Source organism: Arachis ipaensis, chromosome B06, assembly GCF_000816755.2.
Source record: "Arachis ipaensis cultivar K30076 chromosome B06, Araip1.1, whole genome shotgun sequence".
NCBI lineage: Eukaryota > Viridiplantae > Streptophyta > Magnoliopsida > Fabales > Fabaceae > Arachis > Arachis ipaensis.
The window spans coordinates 107,051,531-107,067,705 of NC_029790.2; the positions used below are offsets into that span (position 1 = coordinate 107,051,531).

The window sequence follows — 16,175 nt, forward strand, 5'->3', positions numbered from 1 at the left end:
TATCTCTTTACCAAATTTTATTGAAATCGAACATCAATAAGCATGTAATTGAAGAACCTTTTGCTCATGTATATTTTGAACAGGTATATTACGCCTATTTTCATGTATGTAAAGGTATAATAAACGATTTGGATTGATATGAAGTTTGCTTGAGATGGATCTATAAGATATAAGGTAAGGATAAAGGCAACAAAAGTTGCAGTTTGAGACATGGAATGTAGGCACATTTACAGGAAAATCTATGGAAGTAGTGGATACTATGACAAGGAGAATGATTAACATAATGTGCCTGCAAGAAACGAATTGGGCGGGGTGAGGAAAAGAAGTTGGCTAAACCCGGGTTTAAGCTTTGGTATATATGAAAGGTGAAGAATAGAATTGGGGTAGGTATTATGGTGGATAAGCAGTGGAAGAAGGATATGGTAGATGTTGAAAGGGTGGACGATCAGATCATCGCATTAAAACTTGTGGAAGGAGTGGCTTTTTATGTGATTAGCGTCTATGCACTACAAGTGGGGTTCGGAAGAACACCATAAGGCTTTTGGAAGATCTAGAATGTTTAATCCAGGACCTACCATTGGGAGATAAGGTATTTTTGGGTGGAGACTTCCAACGGATATGTCGTGGATACAAAGGAATCCATGGGCATCTTGGTTTTTGGGTTGTCAATACCGACAGTAAAACCATCTTGGACTTATCTTTAACTTCTTATCGCAAATACTTGCTTTAAGAAGCGAGACGAACACTCTATAACTTGCAAGAGTGGTGTAACAAGCTTTCAAATCGATTTCTTTTTTTGTTAAGGAGAGTTGAATGGAAATTTCACACTAACAGCAAAATCATTTTGGAGGAGAGAGTTTGACCACATAACATAGGATGATTGTTATGGATTTTCGCATTGAGGGAAAGGTGAGGAGAAGGCATCAGGACTGGAACTCGAGGGTCAGGTGATGGTGGATGAAAGGTGACAAACAAATAAACTTTCCAAGCCGAGTAGAAGAAGCAAGGTGGGACGAAAATAAAAGTGCAGATGAGATGTGCAGTGATATGACAAGTTATCAAAAGGGTGACAAGAAAGTTTTGGTGAAACTAAAGGTATCAAGCAAGAGACAAGTCATGACGGTGGGATACAACCATATAAGAGAAAGTAAATATAACGAGGGAATGCTTTAAATAGTGTTTTTTATGCCGTAATGGAAAAATTTAGGAAAAATATAAGATGACTAAGAAGAAGACAAATGTGGCAATAAGCGAAGCGAGAATGATAGTATATGATGGTCTTTATTAGTCTTTGGGTGCAAAGCAAGGGGAAAGAAACATATAATTTAGTGAAGAGTCAAGAAAGAAGGACGAAATATTTGGATCGAGTTAAGGCATTAAGGACAAAACTGGTGAGGTTTTGGGCAGAGACGAGCATCGATGAAAGATGGAATAGTTACTTTCACTAGTTATTTAATGAGGGACAGGAGATTCTTTCATGCTCTGGATGGTTATACACAAAGGAAGACCAAAACTTCAATTATTATTGAAGAATTTGAGATTTTGAAGTAAACAAGGTTCTAAAGCGGATGAAGAATGACATGGTAGCAGGCCCAATAAATATTCTGATGGAGTTTTGGAAAGGTTTAGGAGGAAAATGTGCTGGTTGGTTAACCAAACTTTTCAATGAGATTTTAAATTCTAAGATGCCAAATGAGTGGAGGAATAATATCTTGGTTCCTATCTACAAAAATAAGAGGGACAGACAAAATTATGGAAACTACAAAGGGATCAAGCTCATTAGTAATACCATTAGGTTATGAGAGAGGGTGATAGTATGGAGGTTGAAACAGGAGACATAGGTTTCAAAGAATCAGCTTGGTTTTATGATGGGCAGATCCATCATTGAGACTATATACTTGTTAAGAAGAATGATGGAGAGGTACTAAGTAACAAGAAAGATCTACATATGGTGTTATTGTTTTGGAAAAAAAGACATATGATAGGGTACCAATAGTGGTCTTGTGGAAAGTTTTGAAAAATGTTTTTTCATATATTCATGCGATTAAAGACATGTATGATAAGACTTCAACTAGTGTGAAGACTTAAGTTGGTATGATAGAGGAATTTTCCACTGTAGGACTACACCAAGTGTCATCTCTAAACCCATATCTTATCAGATTGGTTTTGGAAGGGCTTACTGAGCATATCCAAGAAACCGTACAATGGTGCATGCTTCTTGTTAATATGTCCTTGTTGGAAAATCAAGGGAAGATATAAATCAGAAGCTAGATTTGTAAAGAGAAGCTTTAGAGGTGAATGGTTTACGCATTAACCATAGTAAGATGGAATATATGAAATCTAAGTTCAGCACGAAGAGGGAAAACACTAATATAGAAGTGAAAATCGGAGAAAGCACCCTACAACAAGAAAAGAGATTTAAGTATTTTGGGTGTATTAAATAGGATAATGGAGAAATCGAGGAGGATGTAAACCATAAGATTCAAGTGGACTGGTCGAGTGGCGGAGTGTTGGGTGGCAAAAGATGAGTATGAAGGCACAATGATGTCTTTTGATCCATGTAGCTGACTCCACCTAGTGAATAAGGCTTTGGGTGTGTTTGGTAACCATGTTTGAAGGGAAAAAACAAGTTAGAACTTCTTGAAAGCTTCAATTTTTTGTTTGGCTAATTTTCTTTTCTACAAAAGCAGAAGTGATTTTGTTCATAAAACCATGTTTACAAGAAGCAATAATTTCTAGCTTCTCCGTTGCACTAACGTGCTTTTAGCCACTACCTTCAATATTTATTTTTTTTTTTTGCCAATTTTATCCTTTATACATGTTATTGCATTATTTATAAAATTTTTATTATTTCTCTCTCTATATGAACTCTTTTTTTATTATTTATTATTTATATTTTTTTATTAATTTTTTTATTTGACATTATATATTTTTATAGTTATAATTTTGTGTATTATATTTATTATTATCTTTCTATAATAGAATTTATTGATCCCATTAGGTAAAATAAATTAAACAAAAAATTAACCATAAATAATAATAATAATAGTTAAAAATTATAACGTACTAAAAAAAGTACTAAGAGTATTAAAAATATACTATATAAAAAATATATAAGAAAAAAGTATAAAAAAGAAAATTAAACATGTATAAAAAAATAACATTATAATTTAATGGCATGTTCTTTTAAGTAATTATCTATCTAAAAGTGATTTTAACTAATATTATCCAAACAATATTTATTTTATCAAAATCAATTTTGGTAAAGAGTTGCCAAACATAAATTATGTTGACACAAACTTACTTCTACGCAAAATCAATTCTATAAAATAACTTTTATTCAAACTCCAGTTTGACAAACCACAATCCAAACACACACTTTGTTGTTGTTGTAGGATCTATAACATATAAGCTTCTAATCCAATAGTTGGTTTTTTAAAACATTACACGAATAAAAATTATTTTTCGGTGACACACACACACACAAAATATATATATATATAGACACACTTTGCTTTCTTCTCGTGAGATTACTAAAGACGGTTTTATTGAAACAAAAACAGCTACATCAGGAAGAAATTTAGTTATCCAGTTTGTTCTTCAATGGGTGTTAGGCACACTTATCATGACTTTGTTTCCATAAGAGGCTTATATTTAGTAGAAATACACCTTTTCCATTTAATTTTATTCTCAATCATGTCAACATATACAATCTTTTGGATGCCCTATTTCGGCAAATTGTTGTGCTATGTATATCTCATTATTATGACAAATTGACAACAGTTTCTTGTTAGGTTACTTTATTGAGTTTCTTGATATGTATAATTGTATATTTGCATCTTATCAGTTGAGTGATATGGCATCTTGTATCCCCCCTATGCCAAAAATATATATATTCTTATTCTTTGCTGCTACTTTCTAACTTATTCGTTGTCTGTTGGACAGTCAGTCGCTGTTGTTACTCTTGGAGATAAGCAAATGGCGCAAAGAATAGACAATCTTATAGATGTTGAAGAATACAAGAGGTTCTATCTTCAGGTCTCTTCGTAACATGAATATTTTTATCTTCTCTTGCAATTTTGTGGTTTTCATCTACTGTGAGAAAGTTTGAAGTACTCAAATGGAGTATATGGACTGGCTGGCACAAGTCCAAAGGAGAGGAAGGAAATAAGAGAATAATGCCTAGAATAATAATGCTCAGTGCTTGGTTGTTAATCTTACACTAAATGAAAGGAGAGGAAGAAAGTAAGAGAAAAATTTAGGGAAAATATTATAGAACAATTAATGCTATACTATGGTATTATATTAAGATGTTCGTCTAGTACAGTAACTTATTGTGCCCTTAGTAATTAGGTCAAGTACTACTACTAAAGCCCCTAACAAACAGTTAGGACCCCAAATATTAGTATTACTTTCACCCATTTCCTGAGTAAGGTTAGAAAGTAGACTGGTGTCAAAGGGGCTTAATTGTAATTAAGTGTAGTTTGGGATGGGTTTTGTAACTAATAGGGTGAGAGAATGTCTAGGTTTGGGAGGGAAGTGGATGGCTATAGAAGGAAGGGGAGAGATATCAAGGGCAATATCTTATCTCAGTTTTGGAATTGGAACTTGGTAGAGCAGCTGGGTCTCTAATACCTGGCAACTTTTATTCTCCTTCTGAGTAATACAGACAGATGATTCCACTTTCTTCTTCATCTGATACTAGATTCCTATCACATACTTTATCAGAATTCGTTGCTTCTATTAATGAGATTTTAATCTTTGGTAAATATCTTTGATTAAGGAAAAATCATTATTTTTATGGTTGTTTTACATGTAATGAAATTTTGTTACTGTCAGTTCAATATTGTTTGACATTTTTCATTTGATTTATGTACTAAATGACTCACAAGATTATAATTTTGCTCAAAATCCAGTCTAAACTAATCCATATTTAGTTGGGTGATCATTGGGATAATTTGTTTTTAATACATGTTTTGCTTGCTTATTTATAAATATGTGAATGTGTGTGTGTGCGTGTTAAAGAAAGTTTGGAATCTTAATCTTAAGTATATATATTGCTTTTAAAAGTTTTCAGAATGTTCAGAGTGCAATTTGGTCTTAGTACCTCGATTAAAATTTGCAGTATTCATTTCCTCCTTCAAGTGTTGGGGAAGTTGGCCGAATTGGTGCACCAAGTAGAAGAGAAATTGGACACGGGATGCTTGCAGAGAGATCACTTGAACCAATTTTGCCTCCAGAGGATGATTTCCCTTACACTATACGTGTTGAGAGTACTATCACAGAAAGCAATGGCTCATCAAGGTGAGATTTTATCTTTTCATTTTCTTTCTATTTTATTTTACTCTTTTGGGGGATAAAAGAACTCAATTAACATGGAGAAGAATAATACAAGCAAATGAAGGATAAGATAACCTCCATACAAGAGCAAAAGACAACTAAAACAAAAGCTATCTGTAGAGTTAGCCTTCCAATCTCTCAATATGTTAGAGAGGAAAAGACTTTAAAATGCTCATGAGAAAAAAACTGGATTCATGCTTTTGAACTTTTTAAGCTCTGGATACCATAATAGAGAAAGGAAAGTTCAGAGAGTTCAGAGAATTTGGAGTGATAACTCTGAATTTAGAATTTGATTTCATTACTAAATCACAGTAGCAGAACTGTGTTTATATAGAGAGGTTGTAGCTTGTTGTGCAAGCTAGTACAAAGTCATAACAGCCTTTTCACATGAGTTAGTTGTGACTGCTGTAGCCTGTAACTAGCTGCAGCTGTCTATCTTAGCTGGCAGAGGATTCTAACTAACTGACTCTTCTAAACTCTTCTTCATTATACTTGCTTATGCTATTACCAAAGAGGCTAAATGCCTAATTCTATCTCATCAAGCTTGCTTGCCTAAATGTTTGTCGTTGAATGTATGAGAATTGGGCTCCAGCCAAATCCTCTAGATAGTGGCATATACAACACAACGCCACAACAATTTTGCCTCTTTCTTGCTCCCAAAACTAGTCAAGGAAACTGATCCAAAGTCTCAGGGCATGCCCAAGAATAACCAAAGATACTGAAAATAGGAATTTCATTAGCCAGTGTACAGTGCAAAAACAGATGTGAAATTGATTCTGAATTCTCCCCAAACATAACACGCACATGAGGGGAAATAACCTTATGTGGCCTTTGAATCTCTCTGTCATTGGTGTTAATTCTGTTGAGCACAATTTGACTTTAGAGGGAGCTTTAGACTTCCAAATAGGTTTATCAACGTGGAAAGATATTGTATAGGTTTTTATGATTTAGGATTTGGAAATAATATTAGCAGTTGAACAAAACCAGATAGAGAGACCATAACCTTTTATTGGGGTTTGAAGAGAAAGAAGCAATATCAAGGGGACCCAAAAGGCCAAAACTTCCCCTAATTCAGGGGACTCTTTAGGTTACAAAAATGTGGAAATCCCAAGAAAAGGAAGAATCTTGTACAACAAAAAACATGGATACGGTAATTATGCAAAGAAAATACAAGGAAACACTAAAGAGATATATCTCCTACCCAAAAGTTTAATTAATTGCATGTTATGGTATTCAAATATAAATTATAATAAATTATAATGCATAATTTTTATGCTTATAAGATTCAGTTTTTCATGGAGTATGCACTTTATCGGTAATTTGGGATACTAGGTCTGCATGAAGGATTCTATTCATGGTATTTTTTTTCTAAATTGTCTTTGCTAAATATCGAAGGGAAAGGTTAGTGGTGGGCATTGTTATATGGTCCAAATCACCCTAGGTTGCATTCTATTTTGTGGAGGAGTTATGTTATTTTTTTGTGGGTTTTGTGGTTTGCATTGATGCTTGAGTGTAGATGTTAATGCTTTTAGGTCCCATCTTGTCCCGTGGCAAGATATCTGTTGAATAATCTTTTTGGTATCTTTGAGGAATTGTTGGTTTGCTCTATGACTTGTATCAGTTTCTTCTCAAGTTCAGAGTTTTTATCTCATGTAAAAGAACAAAGATTCTATGAGAAGTCTGCAGTTTTTGCAGTGCTCTAGTGCACCTGGTTGGAAAAGAATTCTAGTACTTGCAATGATTCTTTTTGAGTATTGATTTCATTTGGGATATGGTTTTCTTTTATGGCTTCTTTTTGGTGCTAACTGCTCAGTACATGTTCTGTTTAATGGGATTCCTTTAGCTGATATTTAAAAGGATTGGCATGCATTCTTACATAGCTAGGCATTTTATGTCCTAACTATGCCTTTTGCACCTATACAAGGATGGCTTATCTTCTTTTATATAGTCTCTTCTGTTCTAATAATTTTCTTTTACTATGTGAAAAACAAAATATATAAAATCAGTAACCTATGGCCACTGGTTAAAAACACAATATTGTTGGGTCAAGTGCTGTATATTTATGTACAAAAAGAGAATACCAAAAATCTAAATCTTTGGTGTAAAGTTCATGATCTTTTTGTATGACTTTTCCTCCCACACGTGTTGATAGATTCAAAACCTGTGCTGCATTGGTTGCAAACTCTTCTCTTGTTAGTTTTGGCTTTTGTACGTAGCATCTCATATCCTCCCAACTTGTACCATTTTTCTTTCGTATTTAAAGAAAAAGGTCACATGGGTTTTAAAGTAACCTATTAAAAACATGGATTCTTTATAGTTTTTACATTTAATTTCAATTTGTATTTCTGTAGCATGGCTTCTGTCTGTGGGGGTTGCTTAGCATTGCAAGATGCTGGGGTTCCTATTAAGTGCTCTATTGCTGGCATTGCCATGGGTTTGGTACTGGACACCAAGGAATTTGGTGGTGATGGAACTCCACTGATTCTGTCCGACATAACTGGATCTGAAGATGCTTCCGGAGATATGGATTTCAAGGTTTCAAGTCACAGAGTTGAATTTTTTATGCTTATTTTCTCTTTTTTACTTGGATGAATAGGTGCTTCTTAAGAGTTCTGGGGGTTTATCTATTTCCGGTTCCATTTTTGTTACAATTATACTTCTATCTCAGTCAATGAAGTCTTTCTATAAAAAAAGGAATCTAATCGACATGATACATAAGCTAAAAATGTATTGACTATGACATAATGCAGGTTGCTGGAAACGAAGATGGTATAACTGCATTTCAGATGGACATTAAGGTGGAATACTATGAAAATTTTAATTCTAACATCTTGATAGTTATTTCATTTTCCCCCTCATTTGGGATTTAAAGTTTTTTTATTCATATTTTTGGGGTTTAAGGTATTTTTTTCCCTAGAAAATAAACCTGAAGCATTTATTATTCGAGGGTAAAGTACTAAATTGGTCCCCTACGTTTGGGCGTAATCCTGTTTTGATCCTTAAGGTTTAAAGTGTCCTTTTTGAATCCAAAAAAGTTTCATTTAGTTTCAATGTAGTCCCACCGTGAGGTCAAAGTTGTCTTAATAGCAGTATAAGAACAAGATCGATAATTTGGAGAACAAGTACAAGCTCCACAAGCACAAAATCAACCGTGAATGCATCAATATATTTATTTATTATTTTTCTTACCATTTAAATGAAATATTTTTTATAGAACTAAAGAGAATGATAAATAAATATATTGATGCATCCACGGTTGATTTTGTGCCTCTAGAGCTTCTACTTGTTCTCCATATTATCGATCTTGTTCTTATACTGCTGTTATGTAGGATATTTCGTTAATTATTTAACTTTGACCTCATTGTGGGACTACATTGAAGCTAAATGAAACTTTTTTGGATTCAAATAGGACACTTTAAACCTTAAGGACCAAAACAGGATTACGTCCAAACGTAGGGGACCAATTTAGTGCTTTACCCATTATTCAATGTACATCTTTTTTTTTCTTGGAAATAAACCTGAAGCATTTATTATTCAATGTACATCTAGTCGTGTTTTATGTTTGTTTTCCCTTCCTATTTCTAGATAGGTACATAAATACATTAATTTAGTTGTTAATCCGTCAATGTCACAGGTAGGAGGAATTACTTTGCCCATCATGAGAGAGGCACTCCTACAGGCTAGAGAGGGCAGGAAGCATATACTTGGTAAAACCTAAAAAAAACTAAGACTTGCTGTCAGTGAATAAAGTCGTTTTAATTATGATTTGTTAAACTTCGGGTGCCACTTTCTTTTGTAACATTGATTTGTTAAAATGTTTGGTGCAACTGTTAATAAAGTCATTTTAATTATGGCAGTCTTTTACTGACTGTATAGTCCATATTGAGTGGTTTAGCATTTTGTAAGAGTTAGATCTGAGTATGTTGAGAGAAATTAGAACTTGGATTTAGTTGTTAGAGGTAAAATAGTTCATTGGGTTTAATAATGCATTCATAATCCAAATGCAGCTAAAATGATGTTGAGTGAGTACTACTCTCAAAATCCAAGAAAAAGAAACCATTAGGCGTATGTATGGTTGGGGGATAAAAATAGAGTGGACATTTTCATGGATGAGCTACATATGCAAATTTAGACATCGAACTCCATTAACGAAAGTTTCTACCTCATTCGTACTCCCCAAACTAACATATCCCTGGGGAAATTTATGTTGTATGCTACTCTGCAACACGATATGTAAACTCAGTTGAGGATGATATCAGCTTAGGTTCCTTGGGCATTGAAATGCAGATTTCTTTTTTACCTTTTCTTTTTCTTTTTGCTTTTTATGAAAAGACATTCAAAGGCATTTATCAATGGGAATTTGTAGGTGTTATGACTTACGAGAATGGCTTGCAAATAGGAGTTAGAAAATAATTGCATATATATATAAGCTTCATTGTGATTTCCGTTACTTCTTTTCAAAAAGCAAATAGATTATCTTTTGGATTTTCAGATTACTTATCTCTCTTCTTTCATTTGACTGTTTCCTAATCTAGGGGAAATGATGAAATGCTCACCCCCTCCAGCAAAAAGTCTTTCCAAGCACGCACCATTAATTCACATAATGAAGGTCTGTTTGCTCATTTTTCCCTGTGTTGCCCATCACTCTGTCGCATTTTACAGACCTTATCCTCAAATTAAGACCTGCAGCATACAATGTTCCTTTCTCACATCCTATATTGTTTTATAGGTCCAACCTGAGAGAATAAATCTAATAATTGGTTCTGGTGGAAAAAAAGTGAGGAGCATTATTGAAGAATCTGGAGTAGAGGCTATTGATACAGAAGATGATGGCACTGTATGAGGATAATCAGCATATTTTCACACATATATGTATTATATGGTTACTTTCTTGCTGGAATACTATGCATAATGCTTGTTTGGCTTCTGCAGGTGAAAATAACTGCAAAAGATTTGTCTTGTTTGGAGAGGTCTAAAGCGATGATTAGTAGTTTGACAATGGTTCCAACTATTGGTGATATATATAGGTAATTAGATATCTCTTCATTCTTCTGGTTATGTTGGCCTGCTGCTTGCATTGACTTACTAAAGATGTTTAATTTAGAAGTTAAAAAAGAAAAATATGCAGCAGCTGGGAAGTAATCTATTCAAACATCTGCAAAGAACTAATATGGTTCAACTTCTTACATTACTTATTGGATACTTAATCCAACAAGCTATTTTTATTGTTTTGGGGTAAGAAAAGGGTGGTTCCTTCTCCTTTGTGCCATTCATAAAGCAGAGAATCGGATTTGGAAAGTATTGTTCATATGGCTTTCTGGTGTTTACCCCATGGAGTTAGCATGATATATGTGTCATCTACAAATAATATAAAGGAGATGGATTCGTTATTATTCTTTTTTGTGCTCCTTTTTTTCCCTCAGAAAGTATATTCTATCTATAATAAATTTTATATTGGCAAAACTATTGATAAAAAAAAGTTATCTTTTCTTGTCTTCTTCAGGAACTGTGAAATTAAGTCCATAGTTCCATATGGAGCTTTTGTAGAGATAGCACCTGGACGAGAGGTACATACTTCCACCTGGTTGCCAAAAGCCTATCTTCTAGATAATTCAAGATTCTAAAAACTAGACTGGTCATTGAACTAGCAAAGTTAGATGTTTAAATGTTCAAAGATTTAACCAAAATTCAATCGATGTTGAGTCATATATATATATATACTAAAAATGATTTTTTTTTTTAATTTTACTTTTTTTCAATAAAAGAAACTGGACTGGTTCATCAGTTTCTGACCGGTTTTAGTGGTTTTTTTTACCTGGTTTTTGCAATCGGTTTTTAGAACCATGAAATAATTAGTAATGTCAGGTTGCAATAATAATAGTAGTAGTAGTTAGTAGTAGTATGCTTTTTGTTCTTCAATATTTTCATTTAATTTAAGTTCTGAATGAAAAAGGTAATTCTTCTATCGAATGGTTGAAATTCCAATCTTTATGTCTTCTCATTTTATGCAGGGACTGTGCCATGTTAGTGAACTTAGTTCAGGTTGGCTAGCCAAGCCAGAAGATGTAAATGTTTACTTTTTTTTTTTCGTAAAATGAAATTATTTATTTAATATTATTACATGCTAAAAATAGCAGTGGGATGATATTGACATATTCTTCTCCAGGCTTTCCAAGTGGGAGACCGCATTGATGTAAAGCTTATAGAGGTGTGTTATTTTACATTTTGTAGCTCTGATGATCAAAATTATCTATAATTCAATTTGAATCTTCTGCCTTTTTATCTTGATGGTTTATCTATTCCTCTTTACAAGTGTGGTTCATGACCTTTTTTAGAATTATAAGGGTACTGAATGTAGTATTATTAGTTATTACCTATATCAGGGTAGTAAACATATATTCTTAGAGGTTGAGCAGAGTTTGGTTGAATTTTACCACACCTAAAGCAAGGTAAGTGTATTTTTACCTATAAGTAATCAAATTTTTGTCAAATATTAACCATTTATTAATTGGATTTTTCATTACCATCCTGAGTTACTTAATATTTTTTCTATTTTCTCGATTCATCTTGCTTTGAATAAACACACAAATCCCAACATAGTGCAAAATAGTTTGCATTAGATCTCATAGAGTAAGGTTATGTCAAAACTTAGAAGCTGCTGCAATTAAAGTTGATATGTACCGACCATATGCATATGCAATAACAGATAATTTTAATGAAAGACATATTTTGGTTGTGCTGAATAGAACTTTATTAATTCTGTCCCTTCTTTTCTGATTTAATATAGAAATGTCTTTTCTATAGAGATTTATTTCATCTTCAATTGTATTTATAATACCTAATGATTTTAAGCATGTGCTGTAGATAAATGATAAGGGACATCTGCGACTTAGCCACCGAGCAATGCTTCCTGCTACAGAATCAGAAAATTCAAATAGTCAGCCTACTAGTGAACTCCCCATAGATACTGCAGAATTACAAAAATCAACTGACAAGGGTTCGTCAAAAAAAGTTAATAGCTTGGCAAAAGATGGTTTAGCCGAAGGGAAGAGTAAGCAGCCTAGGGATAAGATTGGCAAAGTCAGAGTCTCATCTAAAAGGAGTGCAGAGGACGATTCTGTAATTCCCTCAAAAAAGTTTATCAGGAAATTGGTTAGCCCTTCCGAGGATAAGCCTTCCACGAACAAAGATGATGTAAAGAGGAGTAACAATGAAGCATTTGGTAGTGTCTCTGGCAAAGATGAAAATAGTTTGGTTAGTGGAGAGGCATGAATTTAGTAGCTGCAATATTTGCCAGGAAAACACATAATAGTGATGCTTATGGGGAAAGCCATTGGTTTCATATGCTCAGGCAAGCTGAGGCTCTAAGCTCTTATAAATCAGCAGATGAATGGTATGTACAACCAATATAACTCTGCTAGTTGATGTATTTATATATTTTTGCAAATACCCAAATGATTTGTTTCAAGTAAATACTAGCTATTTTGCCACGGAAAATTGCATTCTTTCCTCTTTTTCCCTTTTCTTTCTCTCTATATATATGGATGTGCGTGGTTGTTAATCCAAAATTATGTTCAACCTTTATAATAATGTTGAATACTTGCCACTGCTGATACAGATTCCGTTTGCACCGAAGAACTTTTGGCATATACTTTGAATGTTTGAACCTATGTGACCGACTCTCTTAACTCTACGTAAGCTGGTAGGGTGAAAGTCTGAAAAATCTTACTCTCCTATGCACCTTTTGGTATTACCCTGTATCACTGCAATGCCTCAAGATTTTGTATTTTATTGTTGTTGTGTTATTATATGCATGCCATAGGAATTGTTTTCCTAGTGGTACATGTGTATTAAATCTGTTCATAATTTAATTTGTTTTTTCCGTCACTTATTATTTCCTATGATGCTCCCCTTCTGTTATAGGCTTATAGCCTATAGCCGATTTTGGAAAGTATCAGATGTAAATTGTAGCACATTATACAGTGTACAAGGGATTGGGGAGTAGTTATATTGTAAACCCCGTTGTATTTTTCTAGTGTTTCTTGAGTGATTAAAGTGGGTTTTTTAACCTTTGCCTTGAGAACACTTTTTTAAGAAGTTAAAAGCTTATTTATTGAAAAAATAAAGATGTTTGAAGTTTATAATTATATTAATTTCACAAAAAATGTAAAACTTTCCACTAATATATACTTAAAGAGTACATGAAAAACACTCGTTGGTAAAATTATATTCAAATAATCAAATGTAACCAAATTTGTGATTATCCCTAATCAATTTCGTTTTCAAAGTAATTAAGTTGTTAGTTATGTTTTGTCTTCTCTGTTCTCTCGTCTATTTCTTTAAGTTTTCATGCAGACCTAATTGAAACTACTTTCTCTAGGATAGTGTCTGTTTAGTTTTCTTTCTCTTTGGCCTTTTATGTACCGATGTCTATAAAAAAAAGTTATGTAAAATATAAAATTATTTTTACATTAAATTAAAATTGAGGTTATAATATATTAATATTGTAAAATATTTAGTCAAATAAATGATACTGAATTGCATATGATATGGATGAAGTCTTGACTTGTGAACATCATAAATCATTGAGATTGTGAAAAACAAAAATCATGCGCCTAAATTTATCCTCAGTTCCACAGGTGCTTATTCGCGAATTATATGACTAAGTATATCTTTATAGTTATTCAAGATTTATGCACAAGAGTTTGTTTCATGAATTCTACACAAACATCATGGAGAGCAACCTCTGAAGAGTTTGCCTATGTTATTTCCTCCTGGGTTTGATATCCACGGTTCATGGCGTTCTAAATTAGCATTGGAGTACCTTGAAGAAAACAGCAGGGCCCTGTTCTTACGCTTCAAATCTTCCACCTCCAAGTGAAGCCTTCTTATGGTTTCTCTCTTTTCGTCATTTCTTCTTGCCAACTCTATAAATTGGTTCACATTATCTTTTGTAAGCTTGGCAATTTGAAACTCCATTGCCGACCACTTATTGTCGCATTTAAAGTCCACCATTGATGGATCTTCGAGGTTTATTTCTGAATCAGCAATCTTCATAGAATCATTTCTATTGATAGAGAGATTAGTCATTCCTTCTTCTATTTCAGTGTCTCTACCTTCAAGCTCTGGTTTAAGTTTCATGCTGCATGAGTCAGCTGATAAAAACTCATGGTATTCACCTTCTTGCTTATTTGATAAAGAATTTGTATTGGTACAATCAAAATTGATATCAGAACCCTTCAGGGGAGATTTTGATATACCAGAAGATAATAAAGATCTTGAATGAAAGACATCATTTTCAGAGGTTTTATAGGTACCATCAGATATTTTGCACTTGAGTTGGTTATGTGCTATCGCTAAAGCGCGGTAAGACTGGCCAAATTCTTCAAGCATGCACATGAAGTCTTCTCTCCATTTATAATCTCTGTGTTCGTGGTTTGGAGAGTTGCTGCCACCCTCTAAAATGGTCATCATGGCTTCCAGTTTCTCATCCAAATCTGTAAATTGATCAAATACCCAGGGACTTTTGAGTAAAATGTGCAGCACAACTAATCTAGAGCACGAACATTTTGAATGATGTGTGCTTACCAGAATTCCTATGATTTAATCATACGAGGGACCTTCTCCATATACCCAGAGATGGATGCAGTTCTTAACTAAACTGAGGTATTTTATTAGTAGGATATAGATACTATATATATATTTTTCCCTTATCATCTTATACTTTGACCCCACACTAATCTAGTATTTACATAAACTTCTTTACTATACACATATTTACTGAACCTGACCACGTTTGATTACTGTTTCTGGAGAGTGTTTTTTCAATACTAATCTAGTAGACTTCAAACATTTTGGTTGTGTTCTAATCCCTACCTTTTACTTAGTTATAGTGGCAAATAATTGGATCCTAGAAGAAGACATGTCTTGCTCCCTAAGACATCGGAAATATGTCACATAACCAATTTTCTCCCCGACTCATCTTCCACAACCACTCTAATAATCTTGTTGCCCAACTTTGTTGTACGGAAAATCCAAATCAAAGAAAGCTGACAACTAATTATAAAGAACTATCCTAAATAAATTTAACTTTCCTTCATGTTGCATGCAAATCAAATGACCTTTTGCTTTGTCAAAACAATAACCTGACAACACAAAAGGTCATGCATTTTTTATTTAACATGTAAAATGAAGCAAAGCTATTGAACTTTGATTGAGACTTGTAGATATGTGCAGAACTCCAAGATTCATGATCATTATTTTCCATGAACAAATTTGTTATCGGTTATTATCACAGAACAAGATAATTTATCAGAAGAGGACCAAAGAAGGAGCAACAGGGTAAAGTGTAAAGGATCAAGTAAAGAATATGAAAAGGTAGGTGCAGTTCCAGGATCTGTGTGGCAGCAGCTAAACGTTAAGCAGATTCTTTTTCAAATTGGAACGCATTCTCAAAGAACCAAATAAATGTAGTTTTTCAAATGCGCCCATTATTTCTCATTAATCTCCTGATGGATTTTCTGGGAAGCAGTATAATTTGTGTTTCCTTATAATATACGTACTAATTAATGAGTTTAATTTCGAATATGCAGCTGTATTCAGAATACAGTTCACAGTAGAATCAATTATTAATTTATTATTGATGGAAAAATACAACATAATTTATTGTACCGCGTATAGTAATATACACATGGTTGAAGAATTGAAGGCTTAGGTACAAGTACGATAAAAGTTTGAATCACATGGTCGTGATGGTCTTTTTTTAAAAAATAAATAAATTAAAATTTACGGAGGTATGGTCCTGATTGTCAGATTCATCTCAATGGACCATTTCT

At 33.5% G+C, this 16,175-nt stretch overlaps 2 protein-coding genes across 4 annotated transcripts in view; one reads left to right on the forward strand and one right to left on the reverse strand.

The window, feature by feature from the left end:
* Nucleotides 1-13,408, forward strand: part of LOC107604787 (probable polyribonucleotide nucleotidyltransferase 1, chloroplastic) — a 25,030-nt gene extending 11,622 nt beyond the window's left edge. For both annotated transcript variants that reach the window (XM_016306477.2, XM_021104741.1), the window contains 13 exons: nt 3,946-4,038; nt 5,126-5,304; nt 7,692-7,875; nt 8,091-8,138; nt 8,975-9,047; nt 9,876-9,949; nt 10,070-10,177; nt 10,273-10,367; nt 10,844-10,907; nt 11,352-11,405; nt 11,507-11,548; nt 12,205-12,733; nt 12,959-13,408. In XM_016306477.2, the coding sequence (XP_016161963.1) occupies nt 3,946-4,038; nt 5,126-5,304; nt 7,692-7,875; nt 8,091-8,138; nt 8,975-9,047; nt 9,876-9,949; nt 10,070-10,177; nt 10,273-10,367; nt 10,844-10,907; nt 11,352-11,405; nt 11,507-11,548; nt 12,205-12,612 (1,422 nt within the window). In that variant the 3' untranslated portion in view covers nt 12,613-12,733; nt 12,959-13,408. The remainder of the gene's footprint in view (nt 1-3,945; nt 4,039-5,125; nt 5,305-7,691; nt 7,876-8,090; nt 8,139-8,974; nt 9,048-9,875; nt 9,950-10,069; nt 10,178-10,272; nt 10,368-10,843; nt 10,908-11,351; nt 11,406-11,506; nt 11,549-12,204; nt 12,734-12,958) is intronic.
* LOC107647196 lies at nt 13,902-15,956 on the reverse strand. Of its 2 annotated transcripts, none has more exons than XM_016351310.2 (2): nt 15,541-15,956; nt 13,902-14,841 (listed from the first exon to the last, which is right to left on the reverse strand). In XM_016351310.2, exons 1-2 carry the CDS (start codon nt 15,595-15,597, stop codon nt 14,071-14,073), a joined length of 828 nt encoding a protein of 275 aa, XP_016206796.2. In that variant the 5' UTR covers nt 15,598-15,956; the 3' UTR covers nt 13,902-14,070. The 2 variants fall into 2 exon arrangements, with proteins under 2 accessions (XP_016206796.2, XP_020960401.1); XM_021104742.1 differs by lacking the exon at nt 15,541-15,956 and adding an exon at nt 14,929-15,533 and having other exon boundaries at nt 13,902-14,837.